Source organism: Henckelia pumila, chromosome 4, assembly GCF_033568475.1.
Source record: "Henckelia pumila isolate YLH828 chromosome 4, ASM3356847v2, whole genome shotgun sequence".
In the NCBI taxonomy this organism is placed as follows: Eukaryota; Viridiplantae; Streptophyta; class Magnoliopsida; order Lamiales; family Gesneriaceae; genus Henckelia; species Henckelia pumila.
This window is the reverse complement of record NC_133123.1, coordinates 208,174,052-208,192,410: the sequence shown is the minus strand read 5'-3', so window position 1 is coordinate 208,192,410 and position 18,359 is coordinate 208,174,052. Positions and strand designations below refer to the sequence as shown.

Here is an 18,359-nt window from a genome sequence, read left to right as displayed (position 1 = left end):
AAACACAAATCAACTCCGGACAGCCCCCTTTTTTTCCTACTAAAATTCTGCACCGACACCTCAACTTCAAAGACCCTTAACTCATTGAAAACTTAACCGAAACGAGCCCATTTTATACCGACACGACCACCACATCATAACCTAGACCTAGGACCAGCCCTAACCACGCCCAGACCTCGTTCAATTCCACCCCTGCCCCGAAACCAGACTATCCTGCCCATGGAGGTCAACACCTTACAACCATTCTACTTGAAGAAAACCATCCCAAGCTTTTTCTCTTTCCTCTACCTCCTTCCAAACCACCAAACACACCTATAGACATGTCTTAGGACTTTTCACAAACACTTAGGCAGCCCTCAACCACACTCCAACCCCACATTTCGAAAATCACATGATCATGCACCAAAATTCCTCAAACTCATGAACAATCAATCAAGCCCAATGCAAATCATTAAAATGCTTCAATTTCAGCCCTTACACAAGCAAAATTTTGCATTTAAAGGGCATACAACTTCTGGATTTTTCAAAAATACATCAAGCATTCAAAACACCTCATGCCTCCAATCACAAATCACCATGCAACACCTTAAAACCCAAGCTCAATCAAAAATTCGAAAATCACACATACCAAATCTGAAATTTCAGAGAAACAAATCGAGCCCTACATGTTAAAAATTGAAAGCATTTCGAAATTTAAGAAAAGGTTAGGTGCAAGAACTTAGTAGCTAGCTTAAATGCCCAAGGAATGCTCATACTTGCCTTGGCTTGAAAAGCTCAAAGAAAACGATGGAACCTAGCTTGAATACACGACCCAACAGCTGCTTGACCTCCTAAGACTCGAGCTCCGGTCGGCGGCGACGGCGGGAAAACAAAAGGAAGAAGAAGCCTATGGATCGGCTAGTGAGAAACGAGAGAGAGAGGGGGAGAGGCATGAGGAAGGGGTTATTTTGGGGGCTAGGGTTTGGGTTTAATTTGTTGTGTGTGTTGTGTTTAAAATAATATAATATGTAGTATTTTAAATGGTGTGTGTAAAAGCGTTAGTCTTAAAATTATAAAAGTGCTACTATATTTATTACAACATTTTCACTACACACTCAAAGCCCCTCAAACACTCTTAAGTTTAAAAAAAATTCAAGAATTGAATTAAATACTTAAATCTTATTTGCCGGGTTTGAAAATGCTAAATTTTGGAAAAGTTTAAAAACAAACTCAGGAATGCGATAAAAGCGATTTTTGACACCCGAAAAATTCCAAAAATCAACATTTCATCTATTTTCCTCAATTCTAAAAAATATTAACTCTTGAAATTAAATTTAGGAATTTTCCGTCGAAACCCACCATCGCCGTATGCCGAAACCGGAAGTCACTGGACTCAAGAAATCTCAATAATAAATAACTTAAATTATTTGAACACTTAAACTTTAATGGAAACTTAAAAATTAAATCCAAGGAATTAAAAATCATAATTATTAAAATGAATTTAGGCACTATCTTAGGAATTAAAATCAACACTTTAAATATTTTGATGTCGCAACGATAAATAAGATTTTTAAATAATAAACAGAGTGATTAAAATAATTTAAACAAACTAGACGAACGTTTAAAAATAATTTAAATAAATACTCAAACGGAATAAAAACATTTAAAACGATTTGAACAGTTAAAAGCATTTAAAATAAATAAGATAGACATTTACAATAATTTAAAATAAGTAACCGCTAAACTTAAGTTATTTAAAATAAATAAGTTGGGCATTCAAAATTATTTAAATAAATAAGCTAAACAGTTAAAATCATTTAAATGAATAAACTAAACAATTAAAATCATTTAAATATGCAAGTTTAAACCTTTAAAATATTTAAAGCAATTTAAATTGCACAATAAAATCATTTGGACAGATAAAACTAAACAATTAAAAATATTAATTAAATAGTTAATAAAATAAAATCATTTGAATAAATATTAAAAATATTTATTAACACATAATTCACATAAAAAATTTAAATCAATTAAACTTAAAAAAATAATAATCCCAATATTTATTAAATTAATTCATGCGATTTAGTAGATTGGATTTTTGGCGTCACAGATAAGGTAGCATTCCCCGTCAAACTCTAAAGCACGCCGGGCTTTCAGAGCAGAAACCACTGGCATCGGGGGTCGCGCTCCCTCACCATAGAAATACCATGCCTCGCCTCCCTCTGGACGAAACTGATCGAACCTCTGATAGCAATCCACTATCGCTCTGTAGGTAGTCAGGAGATCAATCCCAATAATACAGTTGAATTCATCCATAGCTAGGATCATCAGATTAGCACTAAGATGATAACCCTCAAAGTACAAAGTACAACCCATCACCAGACGCTTAACTAAAACTTCCTGACCCTTCGGAGTCGAAACAACTAGAAATACGTCTAAAGGAACATAGGATAGTCTATACTTCTTAGCAAACCGTGCCGAAATGAACGAATGAGATGCACCAGTATCAATCAAAATATATGCAGGAAAACCACACAAACTATAGCTACCTGTGATCATCCGTTCAATGTCTCTCTCCGCCTGCTCCTGGTTCAGTGCAAAAACTTTCCCTTGAACACGTGGCCGTAGAGAAGAATGACCACGGGAAGAAGACTATCGCTGCAACGGCTGCGACTGTTGGCACTGCTGCTGAGAAGGCTGTTGCGGATACTGTGGTGGCTGCTGCTGCTGCTGGAAAGATGCCTTGGACCCTCTGGAACCACTCGCTACCCCCATCAGCATAGGGCAATCCCTCTTCATGTGGCCCCCCTGTCCACAATGAAAACATGCACTGGCCGACCGAACACACTGACCTATAGGATGCCTATGTCTGAACTGGCGACATCGATCATCTTCTGGCCACTGAAATGATGAACCCCACCAGATCCAGATGAAGAAAAAGAGGAGCCACCCTGCTTTTTGAAAGACTGGGACCTCGGACCCAAAGAACTTGTCAGCTTGGGAGAAAGAAAACTCGTGTTCCTCCAGATGTTGTCCTCCTCCTGACGACAATGGTCCATTAAACCCTCGTAGGTCATGTCGCTCCCAATAGCAACCATCTGATGAATCTCAGGATTCAGACCCTGAAATAAATGATCATGCTTGGCCTCAGAAATGTTAGCAATATGCGAGCAATAAGGTAGAAGATCGAAGAACTTCTACTGATACTAATATGCGAGCAATAAGGTAGAAGATCGAAGAACTTCTACTGATACTCCTCAATAGTTATCGTCCCCTGTCGCAATCCCAACAACTCACTAGATTTCGCCTAGCGAAGGGCAGGAGGAAAATAAAATCTCTCGAAAGCAGTACGGAACTCAGCCCAAGTAGCTACTACCCTCGCTGCTATAAAAGGTGCCGAAGTATTTCTCCACCACTTTCTCACTCGACCCTCTAGCAAAAAACCAAGAGTCTCCATATTTTCCTCATCCGTGCAACGGAACTCTCTGAAGCAATGCTCCATCCTCTCTGGCCAGTCCTCAACAACCTCTGGCGCCTCGCCTCCTGCTAATGGTTTAGGACTCACCTGCATAAATCTATGCATGCTGACTCGTTTCCGCTCCTCACGGTGTCCACGTCATGCCTACGAGCATCTCCGTCGCCCCAGCGACCACCACCTCCATTGTCGTGGCTCTCATCGTGATTTGTCATCTGTCAAATAACAGATAATGTCTTAATCCGCTTAACTAATTCTCAGTTTCAATGCGCTCTGATACCAATAAATACAGCGACCTTACCCGGATCCACTATCTAATCAGAGTTATTAGTGCATGCATAAAATAATTAAAGCGTAAAGAGCGGATAATTTAAATACAATAAATCCAATCGGCAGAATAAAACCGACTACAGTAAAAAGTGTATAAATACTATTTTACAACCATATCGAAAGTTTTAGGATATCAAGCCCTACCACTAAACTCTCATTGCAACTGGCACCGGTCTCACTCCTGGTGCGAACCTCCGGGACCGTCCAGCCTCAAACCTGCCCCGCCACAAGGTATCAGAAAATACCAAACACAGGGGCGTAAGAGAATACGCTCAATATGAAAACAATGATATATAAACAAATATGCAGCCCATAAATGACTTTAAAACAAGGGTAACACGCTTTGCTTAGGGCGCAATGAATACACAGTACCGTGATAAGAGAGCGACTCCGCGGGGTACTCGTATATTCCCCTATCAACTACAGCGTCTCCTCCACCGTCGTGGTGTCCCCTAGTGATATCAAAACCTGGGGCTGAGTCTCCCAAAATCCTGACCCGAATCCAAAACAGGATACAAGTCTCATATGGAAAAATGTCCATTCTTGACCCGAGTCCATAATGAGGTGCAAGTTCCCTATGGAGACTGTCAATGACTCACCTCTCACGAGATGCAGTCCAGTGAAAAGTATGCATGTGCTAAAGCAGTAAAGCATGAAAAATACAAAGCACATACAAATGCAACATATAAGCATATATATCATGCCGGCTATCTCGGTCAGTACTTACGTACCTTTCTAACACTGTAGGCCAAATCCTAACACCACAGGTCTAGCTACCATGCCTACAAGTCCACTCTACTGAGCCTACAATGAAAACACTCATGCATCACTAAATAAGCTCAAAAAGCCTTAACTAACCTATTCCATACTCCTAAATATTTTTAGGATGCCAAGGCTATACCTGCGTCCGTCGTCAGTCCTTTGCTGTCGATTGCCTCAAAACTTAGGCACAGCTCCGCTACGATGCCGGGATCGCTCCGCTACTTCTGGATCCCAATAGAATGCCTAGAAATCCCTAGATCTGACTAAGAAAGCTATAATCTATAGAGAAGAGAGGAACTTGGTGCACTCCAAATGAGGCCTCGACACCCCTATTTATAGACGGAGGTCGGACCGTCCAATCCCTGATCGGAGCGTTCGATCATGAATGGAGCGTCTGATCGCCTACCAAATCATCCGATGTCCCATCCATGACGCAAGAAATGAAGTCACCTTGCTGACGTTGATGATGACATAAGCCTTATCCAGATCGGAGCGTCCGATCTGTCCCATCAGAGCTTTCGATCTATCTTGATGTTAATTGATTAATTAATCATTATTAGTCTTTAATCGCCTTATTTGGTTACGGGTCACTACACATTCCGTACTGAAGAAAGAAGAAACGTTTGAGGAATAAAGTAAAAGATTTGGGACTTGGACTGCTCATAAATTTTTTTTTATTTGTTGATGTAAGGCCCCATTTGCTACGCTGGATATCCGATTGATTGATAAATAAGCCCATGTTTGAATGGATAATGACTAAAAGTTACTGTACAAACTTGATAGCATATCCACTTATTTTCGCATGGATTATATTTTTCTATCTACAATTCCATGGACTACATCGAATTATTTACCAAAATAACTCTGAATTTAAATAATAATAAAACCAAAGTAATGACTTCCATAACCCTAGAACCCCTTCATTCTTGTGTTCTTCATTCCATAACCTGTCAGAACTCTCCAAAAATTTGATAATGGTACCGATGGTAAACAAATCAGATTTATTTTCCTCACACCATCTCTTATACCTCCTTCTCCGTTAATTTCCTTCTTAGGTTTTGTATGGTTCACGTGTTTTTTGTTTATTGTACTATTTTCCCTGCAATTTGTGTCGTTCAATTTCTGAAATCTGAAAATATTAAATATCGAAAAATGGTCCATTGAATGTTTTTCATATACTTTATATTTTTCGGTACATGATTATTTCAGTTTCGAAATTGGTGTGAAGCAATAAATGCCATTAGGTTGCTTGCGCATTAGATTTTAGTTAAAAATTTACATAAAAAGTTAATTATTGTTGGATATTTGAGATAGACTCCAGCTCTCCATAATACTAACTGTCAATTACACATACAATCTTTCTTTATCAGTCATTTATCAATCAATTTATTTATTTATCATTTAGTTATCTCATCCTCGTACCAAGCAGAGCCTAAGATGACAATCTTTGGCTATGAAAAAATTCAATTTATTGCATGATTAAAATATTGTTAATTTAAAGTAAAGGCATTTTGGAAAATTCAACAAAATTTGATTTTTAAACCCATCAATTATCACATACACCAAACATTGTATTTACAATCATAGTCTAACCAATCATTTACACCAAACATGAGATGTATTGTCAAGATATACTACTTATCCACATCATTATATTATTATAAATCTTATAATATCCAATCCACAAACCAAACGGTACCAAATGAGTATGTTTATCACTACTCATTATTTTCTTGTAGTTCTTTTGTAATGCTGTCATATGACACCATTCTCCCAATTTTTCTTTTAGAAATGATGCTTTTTTTGGCCAAAGTATTTGGATTTCCTTAAACGTATTCTTTTATTAGCATTTCTCTCCAAGAACTTGGCATTTTTGCAAAATTTAGCTGGATTTCTATATTTTCCTCGATTTTCGAGTTCCATCTGTATTTAGTGAATAACATAATTTATTCATCTACTAAACAGATTTCGTGTAACTCAAGACTATAAAGATCTTGAGTATATCTCTTTTTCTTCTCTGTATCTTGATTGTTGAAGTAGTCCACACCTATAAATTGTGCTTTAAATAAGGTGGTCATTCTTCCTCCAATCTCGCTTGGGGATTCTCCTGCTAAGGCTGATTCTTTAGTCTCAAGCATTGTCATTTCCTGTAGTGACCCATATTCAGAATTAACGATTAATGAGTATATTAATTGTGTGATCATGTTTAGATTAATTAAAGAATTATTAAGGAAATTCCTGATGGATTAACGGAGTCCAAAAATGGATCCAGAACAATCGAAATTAGCCGAGAAGTTCTGAGGGTTCGGTTGATCCGATGCAGGTTCGGAGGATCCGAACTGAGAACGGAGCCAAGGATCGGAAGCTCTGGAGAGTTCGGACGGTCCGAACGCAGGTCAGAGGATCCGATCGTGCATGGCCAGCTGTCCTGGAATAATATGTCATTGATGACATCACATGGGTGACTTCGGACGATCCAAAGACGAATCGGAGGCTCCGAACTCGTGCCGGCAGGCGTCCTCTGGAAGCTTGACACGTGGTTGGCTGAGGGAGTTCGGATGGAGGGTTCGGATGCTCCGAACGTGGGATCGAACGGTCCGATCGTTGTCTATATAATGGGTAGCCGAGTTCATTTCTCATTGCACCTTCTCCTCTTTTATCTCTAATTCCTTGGTCTTTCTAGTCAGATCTAGGGAGTACTAAGCGTCCTATTGGGAATCCAAAAGTAGCGAAGCTGTGCCTAAGTTTTGAGGTTGTCATCATTAGCGGGTTGACGATGGACGCAGTTATAGCTATGGTCTCCTTAAATTATTTAGGAGTATACAATAGCTTAGTTAAGACTTTTAGAGTTTAATGACTGATGCATGGGTATTTGCATTGTAGAGTTGATTATAGGCTTGGATCCTAGAGTGGGGACTGCTAGAACTACCTTTAGTAAAGTACGTAAGTACTGAATGAGATAGCCAGCGGGTATGCATGATTATGTATTGCATTTATGTGCTATGTTTTGCATGAGTTATTATGCGTCATGTTCACATCATATTGAGCATGTACATCTTTTGAGATGAGCTATGTAGGGCTACTCAGCCCTGTTCAGACGGTCGATGTTGAGCGCCCCGCGATCGACGGGTTACCCGGCACTGACATCTGTAGGGCATGGTCCACGTCCGGTAGGAATGAGAAGTGTACTCAGTGGATTGTCCCGAGTTGTACCACTCATATCATAGGCATCATTCTGAGTAGTTTGTATACAGTTATCCCAGATATGGATACCCTGTCATTTGCATGCATCATGTTTGTATGTTTACCCGTATTTCCGTATTGAGCGTAGTCGCTCACGTCCAGTATTTTCTGTGTATCTGGACACTTTTTTCGACGGGGCAGGTGTAGGTGCACGATTGAACCCTAGGAGCTTGTAGAGGCCAGTGGTCTTTGGAGACAGCAGGATTAGCTGTAGGTTTTATTTAAGTTTATTCCATTGGGTTGTAAAATCGAATTTGTTTAACCGGTTGTATTCTGCCGGTCTGCTTTTATTTAATTCTTTCGTAGCGATTTATTTTAAATTCATGCTTAATTATGCTCTAACTCTGATTGGATAGTGGATCCGGGTTGGGTCGCTACATTTATTGGTATCAGAGCAGCATGCAAAGAGACTTGGGAGATAGTAATGATACTTTTGGGTTATCCTTGTAGGATGGATGAGACTTGTAAAGAAACGATGATGAGGCGATTAGGTTTCTCGAAGACTATAATCTTCGGCAGGATATCTAAAGATTTGTATTGTGGGATTCTAGCAAGTGCGGACAAGAGCGATGGATCGTGTCCAAGTTTTCGAGATTCCCACTCATGTGGATCCAACTTTGGATCGAGTACCGGATGCCAGAGGCAGTGGCAGAGGATTGGTTGGGACATACTTGATGTTTGCATCTGTATCGTCCGTACCATGATGACACTACTCCGAAGATTCTCCTATCGTAGTTGGAGATATTGTCATAAAGATCTTCACCAGGGAATGCCTCAAGTGGCTAAGGCATGATTGGTTTTGAACGTAAGGTCATTAAATTCATGCAAAACATGATTCTGTCTGTATGCTGGTATCGATGCGTTCGGTAGGCAAACCGGAAAACTTCATGTTCAAAAGCATGAAATGAATCCAAGAAGAACGCTGACGGTAGATCGTGAGCAGAAGAGGTCGGCTGACACGCACTGATGCAGAGCATAGCTGGTTAGCAAGCATGTACCACTTCTCCGGATGCCTTTGCAGGAGAAAGAATAGAGGGATTTGGTCAGAAGTATGCTAGCATTGATGCGTGTGTCGATGAGAAGCTTCATGCTCAAGAAACGAAGACGAATGCGATGATTTTAAATACTGTATTGTTGTAACTGTAAACAGTATTTCAGTTGTAATGAATCATCAGGATCTGGTTGTATCATTTCAAGTTTTTTGTTGTATATTTTCGTTGTATTTTTGGAATACTGGATTTGTATTACATGAGATTGTAATAAAAAATTGTACATAAACTTGAAACAATGATACATGCATTATTTGAGATTTTTCCAACGCTTCGTGGATAACTGCAAGTGATTTTGCTAAGCTTGGCTTAGTTTTAGCTGATTAGTGTTAAACTGTTGCAACTCATGGGTATTGAGTAGGCCGATTGTAACTGCTTGATATGTGGTTAGTCTAAGTGTTTTCCTAGGATTGACCTAGTTAGTCAGTGGGCTGAGTTAGTGCCAGCGACGAGTTGATTCTTCAGGGGCATGAGTTTGTTCTAGTTTCCTTAGAACAGTAGTCTGATGACCTTCGTAGATTGAGACTTCGTGAATGGGTTTTCATCAGGATTTTAGGTCGAGTATATGCCGAGAATTGTGGACTATGACCATGATTAGATGTGAGGAGGCGCGACCCTATACCGACGTACCTGGGAGCCTTTGCGCTTCAGAAGGTGGCGGTGGGAAGGCTACTCAGTCTAGAGTTTTCGTAACAGTCACGACAGGGTATGACCTTGGATTAGATGCCTAGTTTGGTATCATGATTTAGATATCGTCTGGCTGTTGTCAAAGATATTGGTTTGAGTTTTCTGTTGTGAGGAATAGTCTTTGAGGGATTTTCTTAACGAGTGAATGTTCTGAGCAAATAGTTTTAGCCTATGAAATACTACTAAGATGGATCGATCTAGTAGGTAGATGGATTTCTACCAGCAATGACTAGGGGTTGTCATCAGAGTTACGATTAGGGTTTCCTTGTAATAGGAGTTAACCAAGATACTGGATGGAATGTTGTTTCGAGACTTCGACTCGAATAGGGGAATTTCTCCATGATGATTTAATTACTTCATCGGTAATGGATTATATCAGATGCTAAAGATAGTACAGTACTATTTGAGGTGTGAGGGAAGCGTGGCCTATGCCCGTGAATCCTTGGTGGTCGTCCAGGTGGGTTATCGAGGTAGGCTACCTCAGTCTTGAATCGTTACGCAGTCTTAGCAAGAGATATAATCAAGAGCGTGTCCAGAGGTAGTGGAGATCTTTGGGATTAGATTTAACTTTCGGAACTGATGAGCCTTGGCGTTCATTTTGAATGAACGAGGCAAGGGATATTGAGTCCAAGGATAGCACTAAGTACCGTCTGATATTTTCAGAGGTTGAGCGTAGGATTTTTACATGGGATGGGAATGATCTAGGTTGATAAATCACTAGAATTTCTTGGATTTAGTTCGCCTTAATATTTGATTCCATAGTACGAGGCAGTTGTCAGTAGCAAGGCGCGAGATGGTGCCAATAGACTACTAATAGCTATTTTCTGGCTATCGAGTATAGGTGTGTTGGAACCAGAGCGATTTGGGTATTCCAAGTGTTTGGAATAGTATATTTGTGGCAGCCGAGTCAAGATTATTGATCGAGCCATGTAGGTAGCCTGATTTGATTTCACTACCCAGCTAAGTGTGAGCCGTAGTAGATCGGAGAGGTCAATAGGTTGAGTCCAATCAGTGATGATTAGGACATAGCGAATCTAGAAGTACTTGGAGTAGTATTTTGTCTCTTGGTGCCTTAGAGACGAGTACTTGGTATAGTCTCAGAGCAGTCGACGATTTGAGTAATTGAGAATCTCTTGGTTTGCCCGAGATAGATCTTTTGGAATTGTTGCTAATCGAGGACGATTGCAATTTGACTTGTAAGGTCAAGTGAAGTGATAACTTGACAGAATGAACAAGCAAGGGAAATGGGTAGTTTCCAAGGATAGTGTTTTCCTGTTAAAGAAGAAGCCGAAATTGATCTAAGCAATTGCTTCGTGTTAAGCAATAGTGTACTCAGGTTGAGTAAGGGATGGGTCAAGTGTAACTTGGTGACCAATATCTTGTGACGACTCCAAGGGATGACATGCTCATCGGAGATCATAATCTTTCTCCAATTCATGTCAGGGCTGATGCGTTTCAGCAGGAACATGAGTTAGTGGAAATGTTGAATCCGTTGGGATTAATTGGTCAGATCTCGTAAGGATAGAATTTGCGGTGATGGTTGTCATCGGGGACTCCGAGATGGGTTATACCAGATGCAATGACTGTCGAGTTTCGAGACAGGATAGAAAGAGTTTCATATGCCAGTGCACTGTGGAATGTCCTAGTCGAGCATTTTGGTGGAAGCTTGCCTCAGTCTTGATGTGTGTACAACGATTGCAAGTATGTATAACTACCAGGGGATGTCCAACGATAACTGAATCCGGTAGAAAGATTTAAGTAGCCTATCGATTGAAATTCATGGGTAAGTAACATGTGGTCGAGATGATGTAGATCATCGGAGATGCGATGATTTCCATTATGGCGTATGCGTTTGGCCTCGCAGACCAATGGTTACGAAAGGATTTTGTGACATGATTGTCATATGATGAGAGTTCCTTCATGACACAGTGTTGAGTTACTAAGAAACGTGAGCTGTGATTCGCACTAGACATGGTGGGCTGAATTCCCAGTATTGCTTGGGAAGCTTGTTTGCTTCAGGGGAGCATAAGAAGGATAACCAGTCTGGAAATCGTGTTTAGCAGTTACGTTGGAGTATAGCTTTGTGTCAACTGGATTCTCTTGAAGAGAGATTCATGATAGGATGTGTCAGCATAGTGTTGGGATTGGTGTTTCCTGATTAGAGGTGTTATGCACCGAGAGCTTTTGGAACCATTAGATGGTCAGATTCAGTTAGGGATTTGACGAATGTCGTAAGCCAATCAGGTTATGACTTGGTCTTTGTCAGTCTAAGATTTTCCTTGGGACGATGATCTCGATCAAGCGGGTGTTTGTATCCTTCGTGATCAATGAGATCGTGGTTACGACGGAAGATGTATTAGTGTTGTGATACATTAGTGCCAAGGAAGTTAGACATTCACATAATGGCGCAGAAGCTTTTAGAATCGACTAAGGAATTTGAGGAACGCTGAAAGTGGTTCAACGTGAGCGGAACTTGTAAGAGTCTGAGTGTGTCGAAAGCTATTCCACCAGACATGAAAGTAAGGGTCTTTAGTACATTCTCGAGGTTTTACCCTAGATTTCGAGGACGAAATCTTTTAAAGGGGGAGAATGTAGTAACCCGTATCCAGAATTAACGATTAATGAGTATATTAATCGTGTGATCATATTTAGATTAATTAAAACATGATTAAAGAAATTCCTGATGGATTAACAGAGTCCAAAAATGGATCCAGAACAATCGAAATTAATCGGAAAGTTCCGAGGGTTAGGATGATCCGTTGCAGCCTGTAGGTTCGGAGGATCCGAACTGGAAAAAGAGCCAAGGATCGGAAGCTCTGGAGATTTTGGACGGTCCGAACGCAGATCGGAGGATCCGATCGTGCATGGCCAGCTGTCCTGGAATAATATGTCATTGGTGACGTCACAAGGGTGACTTCGAACGATCCGAAGACGGATTGAAGGCTCCGAACTCGTGTTGGCAGGCGTCCTCTGGAAGCTTGACACGTGGTTGGCTGAGGGAGAAAAATTTCGGATGGAGGGTTCGGACGCTCCGAACTGATCGAAGGATCCAAACGTGGGATCGGACGGTCCGATCGTTGTCTATATAAGGGGTAGCCGAGTTCATTTCTCATTGCACCTTCTCCTCTTTTCTCTCTGATCTTGATCTTTCTAGTCAGATCTAGGGAGTTCTAGGCATCCTATTGGGAATTTGGAAGTAGCGGAGCGATCCCGGTTTTGTAGCGGAGTTGTGCCTAAGTTTTGAGGTATTCGCCATCAGCGGGCTGACGACGGACGCAGGTATAGCTATGGTCTCCTTAAATTATTTATGAGTATGCAATAGCTTAGTTAAGGCTTTTAGAGCTTAATGAATTATGCATGAGTATTTTCATTGTAGAGTTGGTGATAGACTTGAATCCTAGAGTAGGGACTGCTAGGACTATCTGTAGTAAGGTACGTAAGTACTGACTGAGATAGCCAGCGGGTATGCATGCTTATGTGTTGCATTTATGTGCTATGTTTTGCATGAGTTATTATGCGTCATGTTCACATCATATTGAGCATGTACATCTTTTGAGATGAGCTATGTAGGGCCGCTCAGCCCTGTTCCGACGGTCAATGTCGAGCGTCCCGCGACCGACGTGTTAGCCGGCACTGACATCTGTAGGGCACGGTCCACGTCTGGTAGGAATGAGAAGTGTACTCATTGGATTGTCCCGAGTTGTACCACTCATATCCTAGGCGTCATTCTGAGCAGTTTGTATACAGTTATCCCTGATATGGATACCCCATTTGCATGCATCATGTTTGTATGTTTACTCGTATTTCCGTATTGAGCGTAGTCGCTCACGTCTAGTCTTTTCTGTGTATCTGGACACTTCATTCGACGGGACAGGTATAGGTGCAGGATTGAACCCCAGGAGCTTGGAGATGCCAGTGACCTTTGGAGACAGCAGGATTAGCTGTAGGTTTTATTTAAGTTTATTCGATTGGGTTATATAATCGAATTTGTTTAACCGGTTGTATTCTGCCGATATGCTTTTATTTAAGTCTTCCGCAGATATTTATTTTAAATGCATGCTTAATTATGCTCTAACTCTGATTAGGTAGTGGATTCGGGTTGGGTCCCTACATTTCCCAAGCGATTTTTATCGATCACATTAGACTCATTTCTAAAAGTTTAATGAATTCTTCAGTTTTTCTCTGATACTGCTTTTATAATATTGATCATCATCTCTTCATATGTTAAAGTTTTTTGTACCATTTTTGTTTTATCCTTTTGATGTAACAAAGGTTCAGTACCTAAAAAGGTGGTAACCTTCATCTTGTATTACCTTTTCTAGAACCAGTTGTTTGTTCTAGATTTTGGATTATTGTTTGAAGATCCTTAAGCGTTACAAGAAATTTTTTTTCTCTTAAGAATATCTCCCATTTGTCGAGGTACACCATACAATTGATTACTGTAATATTATATCGTATTTTGGATTTCTCTAAGATCTCCGGAGAGTTTAGAAGAATCTGAGGTAATTTCTAAGAATCGAGAATTAAGAATCATATTTCTTAATTCCTTCAGAGCTTGAAAAAGTATCCTGATCCTCTATGATGGGATCTGTTGTGGAGAATCTATTTTTGAATAGATTCATTTGTTTATAAGGTTCCATATATATGAAATTAATATTGTTCAAACTTTCGTATGAATTCATGATTTTTTGGAGAAAATCTCCTCCTCGTTAAAGATAAGCATGATTTAAAGAACAATATTATGCCTGAATATTTAACCTAAGGCTCTGATACCAATTTTAGCAGATAATTCTCTGTATCATAAATGAGCACAAAATCCTCAGAATCTAGTATAAAATCTTAAAATTATATGCACATATTAGCATAAATCAAGTACAAGACTTAATCATTGGATTAACCAAGTTTGGTGGTCTTAGGGAGTAATTGGAAAGAATCTTTAGAGTAGGGAGTTAAAGAAAAATTATGTTTGAGTTTGGAGATTTATTTACAATTTAATCATGATAATATTGGAAATTAATTTTTTTTTTCTTCCAAATAATCAATAAGTTAATCAAAAGAAGTTAAAAAGGCTATTATAACAATTAACAACTAGGATAATTCTGAAATAAAATGGCAAGTCCTATAGAGTATGTGCTCAGAACAATTTTTCATTTGCATTTTGCGCCCGCAGGTATGCAATATGCATATGATTATTAAACTTTCACGGGAAAAAATGGTGACGCGGTACCTTATCGACCGGACGGATCGAGCACTTGACAAATAGGTTAATCATTTTATCTACCCAAACCCGACCTCAAATGGTAAAGTGCCTCTAGATTTCTTCTACCTTTCTCACTAAAATTCCAAAATATTTTCAATTAAAATATTATATTTCATTTGAAAAAATATATATAGAGAAATGTAACCACGCATCCTAGGCTGCATAGTAACCATGGCCATGGGCGCTAGCTGACGTGGTGCTCAGCTGGCGTCCATGTCATTTTTTTAAAAAAAATTTGAAACAAAAATTGAGCCAACCCAACTCCGCAAGTCCGTCCACCCTTACGCCGCCATGACTTCAGATTGTTGGATGCTTCGAAAGATGGGACTGTTTCTTCATTAAAAAAATCTCGGAGGCTCACCATTGTCAGATTGTCGTTCCCTTGCAGATTCCCGTTTCGTTGCTTCCACCACCGCGAACCCACCTCCGCCAGTCCGTCCAATCCCGTCGCACCGCCGCCCAAGACCGGCCCGCCAATTTTGGGCAGCAACTAGCAAAGGCATCGTCATTTTATCTAACAGCCTAGGGCGCTGGACGCTTCTCCTTTCTGACTATTATGCATCCGTCAATCGACATGTGACCTTCTTGCTTTATGGAGGTGCCAGCTTCTAATTTGTCCTCCAGCGCCGGGAGGTGGGCGGCGATGGACTTCTTACTCCGACGCGGGCAACCGATGCCTTCAGCAAATGTTCCTCCCCTATTCCTAGCCAAAACATGACATGGTGGAAGACCCTGGCACGGATAAGATGTTGTCTGGGACTTTCCTTGTTTAAAAAAAAATTAAAAATAACATGAACATCAATTGACGTGCAAAAAAAAATGACATGGACGCAAGCTGATGTTGGACGCTATAATTAATAAATATGAAATAATGGGTTTTAAATGTTTAGGTTATGGATTTTATATGCAAATGTTATTCTTAATGATTTCAGTTGGGAGGTGAAAGTTTGAAAGACAAACCATCACATGCATGAAAGATGTGAAGGGTTGGAAGACAAACCATCACATGAACCCATGGTTATTAATATATATATATATATATATATATATACAAAAATGATCCATTGCATTCTAGAGTACAAAAAAAATTTGTGAACAACTAATAAAACCCGATACCCAGTCCCTAAATTCTAAAATCCGATACCAGATTTTAGTGATTTTTTTTTATTTTTTTGCACCACAAAAATCCACTACAAAATTTTAGTGATCGCTCACAAATTCGATGCAGGAGATCAAAATTATATATATATATATATAATTTTTTTCAAATTTTTTTCATGATAGATGGACATTTGAAAAAAAGTCTATATATATATTATTTATATTTCCTTTTTTTAATAATATTTCTTTAAAAACCGAAACCTAAAAAATGTTGAAGATTTAATGCTCGTCGTGTACCCGTCGCCAAACCGGGGGAGTAAAGATCAGGGCCCTAGTAAAAACCCGAACACAACATTTTGAAAATCGTAAGCGGAATCTTCCTTCTCAAGCACCGAAACAACACAGAATTCGAAAATAGAGTAACCTTCTTGGCCGTTGATCAAGAAACTTATACAAAATAAATAAAAAAAACAAAAAACAAATTGTTGACAGTGTAGGCGTTTGATTGAAAATGCAAGTTTAGGTTCGACAAGATTCCAACATCTGTATTCCTGATCACTGAAAGTGAAAGCTACGAAAACAATCGACCAAACAAAAGAAATCAACTGGGAGGTGCTCCACCAAATCCACCAGAGCCTCGACCAAAACCAGGACGTCCACCAGAACCCTACACGATTAAAGGATAATTAAGTTTGTAAACAGAGTTGCGATTTATTCATTTTCATGTCTAGCATGACTGCATGAGATAAGAACTCTTTAGTACAAAATCGTCAGCAAAACTTGGGTCGTGAGGAAACAAAATGTAACAGCAAACCAGCTCAAGTCTCAGCTCATCTAATATAAACGGATCCGATTCCCAAGACCGAAAAATTACCGTGGAAATTGATTCTCAACGGGTGACATTCCGCACTACCTCAACAGCACACTTCTGTTGACATCAATGTTCGAAAGGTTGATGTTCAACTACTTCCAATAACAAAAATTACTATGTATACCAGAAAATTGCTTTCCAACGGAAACATTCTGCACCCGCACAGCCCAATTCTGTTAAGATCAATGTTCTACAATGGAAAGGTAATACTCAACTACCCCCCAACAGCAAACTACAATATGTAACCATGGTGTTATGCTCTTTGTACATATTACAAGCTCAACACGCCTTGATCAATACTCAAATTGATTGATCCCATTAAGCCTAGCTTTGCTTAGTCTAACAGAACGAAGTTAACTTCCACACTAGAACAATTAATCATCCTGATTCCTGAAACACTAATGTCCAAAAATAATACTAACAAAAATATCATGAGAAAAGAAGAAAATGCTGATCACTAAAAATTTAACATCAGAACCAGAGAACAAGGATTACCCTGAAGGCAGGTTGGTAATCAGCTGGTGCTCCACCCTTATCACCACCAAACTCACCTGGTGGTCCTCTTGGCCCAGAGCGGTAGCCATCTCTATCACCAAATCTTGGCCTGTCACCCTCAAATCTTGGAGGCCCTCTGTACAACAAACCAAGTACTTAAAGTAGCGCATCTGAGGAAACGTAATTTAACATGTTCAAAAGCTTCAATTCCTCGAAAACAAAATAAAAACAAACTATCCCATGAATAGAATACGTTACACATAAACAGACCAAGAAAACAAGCATAGCTCATTCCCAAATTCATACCACAACTACAATAAGAAGTAAAATCAAACTGTGAGACATAAACCAGACTCAATCCCACACCAGACATAAATATTCAATTCAATTAAATACATTTACCAACAAATCCATAAAAAGTAACTGCACAAACGGAGTATAAATGAAAACAAGATATATATTTACCGTGGTCGGTCACCAGGGGGACCACCCATTGGACGGCCGAGGGGCTTGGCAGACTTTTTCAGAGTAGCAGGCACGATCTCCGATGGAAGGTTGAGGTAAGTGCGAAGGAACTCGATGCCATCGTTGGTAAGGTACCAATAATAATGCATCCACGCGAAAGTCTCACGCACGTATTCCTTCGATTTAAAGCTCTGCATCAGCTTGATCACCTGCAGATTAGGCACATCAATTTCCGGATGCTTCGCGAGATTATAATCCTTCTTTGCATAGCACACCCCCTCTGAAACGCACCCAAAAAAATTTGTAAGAAAATGTCAACCACAGCATTTCACTGCATCAAACAAACTACAGAAAATTCCGAACAAATACACCAAAATAAACATAAAAACCAGACCTTGGAAGAGGTATTTCGAGATCTCTCTCCTGTTCTTCTCCGGGATGATCTGTAACAGAAAAAATCATTATCATTATAATGACAAATAAATGGATATATATATCATGTAGAAAACATGAAAATTTACAGAAAACTTGAGCTTAATTATTATTGAAATGAGGAATTTCACCATGGCTACTGAGCAGCTGGCGACACAGCAGCTAACACACGAGATTTCGAGGGCTTCGGTGAAACAAAAACCCTAGCTG

At 39.6% G+C, this 18,359-nt stretch overlaps 1 protein-coding gene across 1 annotated transcript; it reads right to left on the bottom strand.

Annotated features, from left to right (window-relative positions):
- Nucleotides 1–16,252: 16,252 nt before the first annotated feature.
- Nucleotides 16,253–18,359, bottom strand: LOC140865680 (small ribosomal subunit protein eS10z-like). The gene is made up of 5 exons (XM_073270397.1): nt 18,281–18,359; nt 18,112–18,160; nt 17,718–17,997; nt 17,253–17,388; nt 16,253–16,553 (listed from the first exon to the last, which is right to left on the bottom strand). The coding sequence occupies exons 1-5, from the start codon at nt 18,281–18,283 to the stop codon at nt 16,488–16,490; spliced, it is 534 nt and encodes a 177-aa protein (XP_073126498.1). The 5' UTR covers nt 18,284–18,359; the 3' UTR covers nt 16,253–16,487.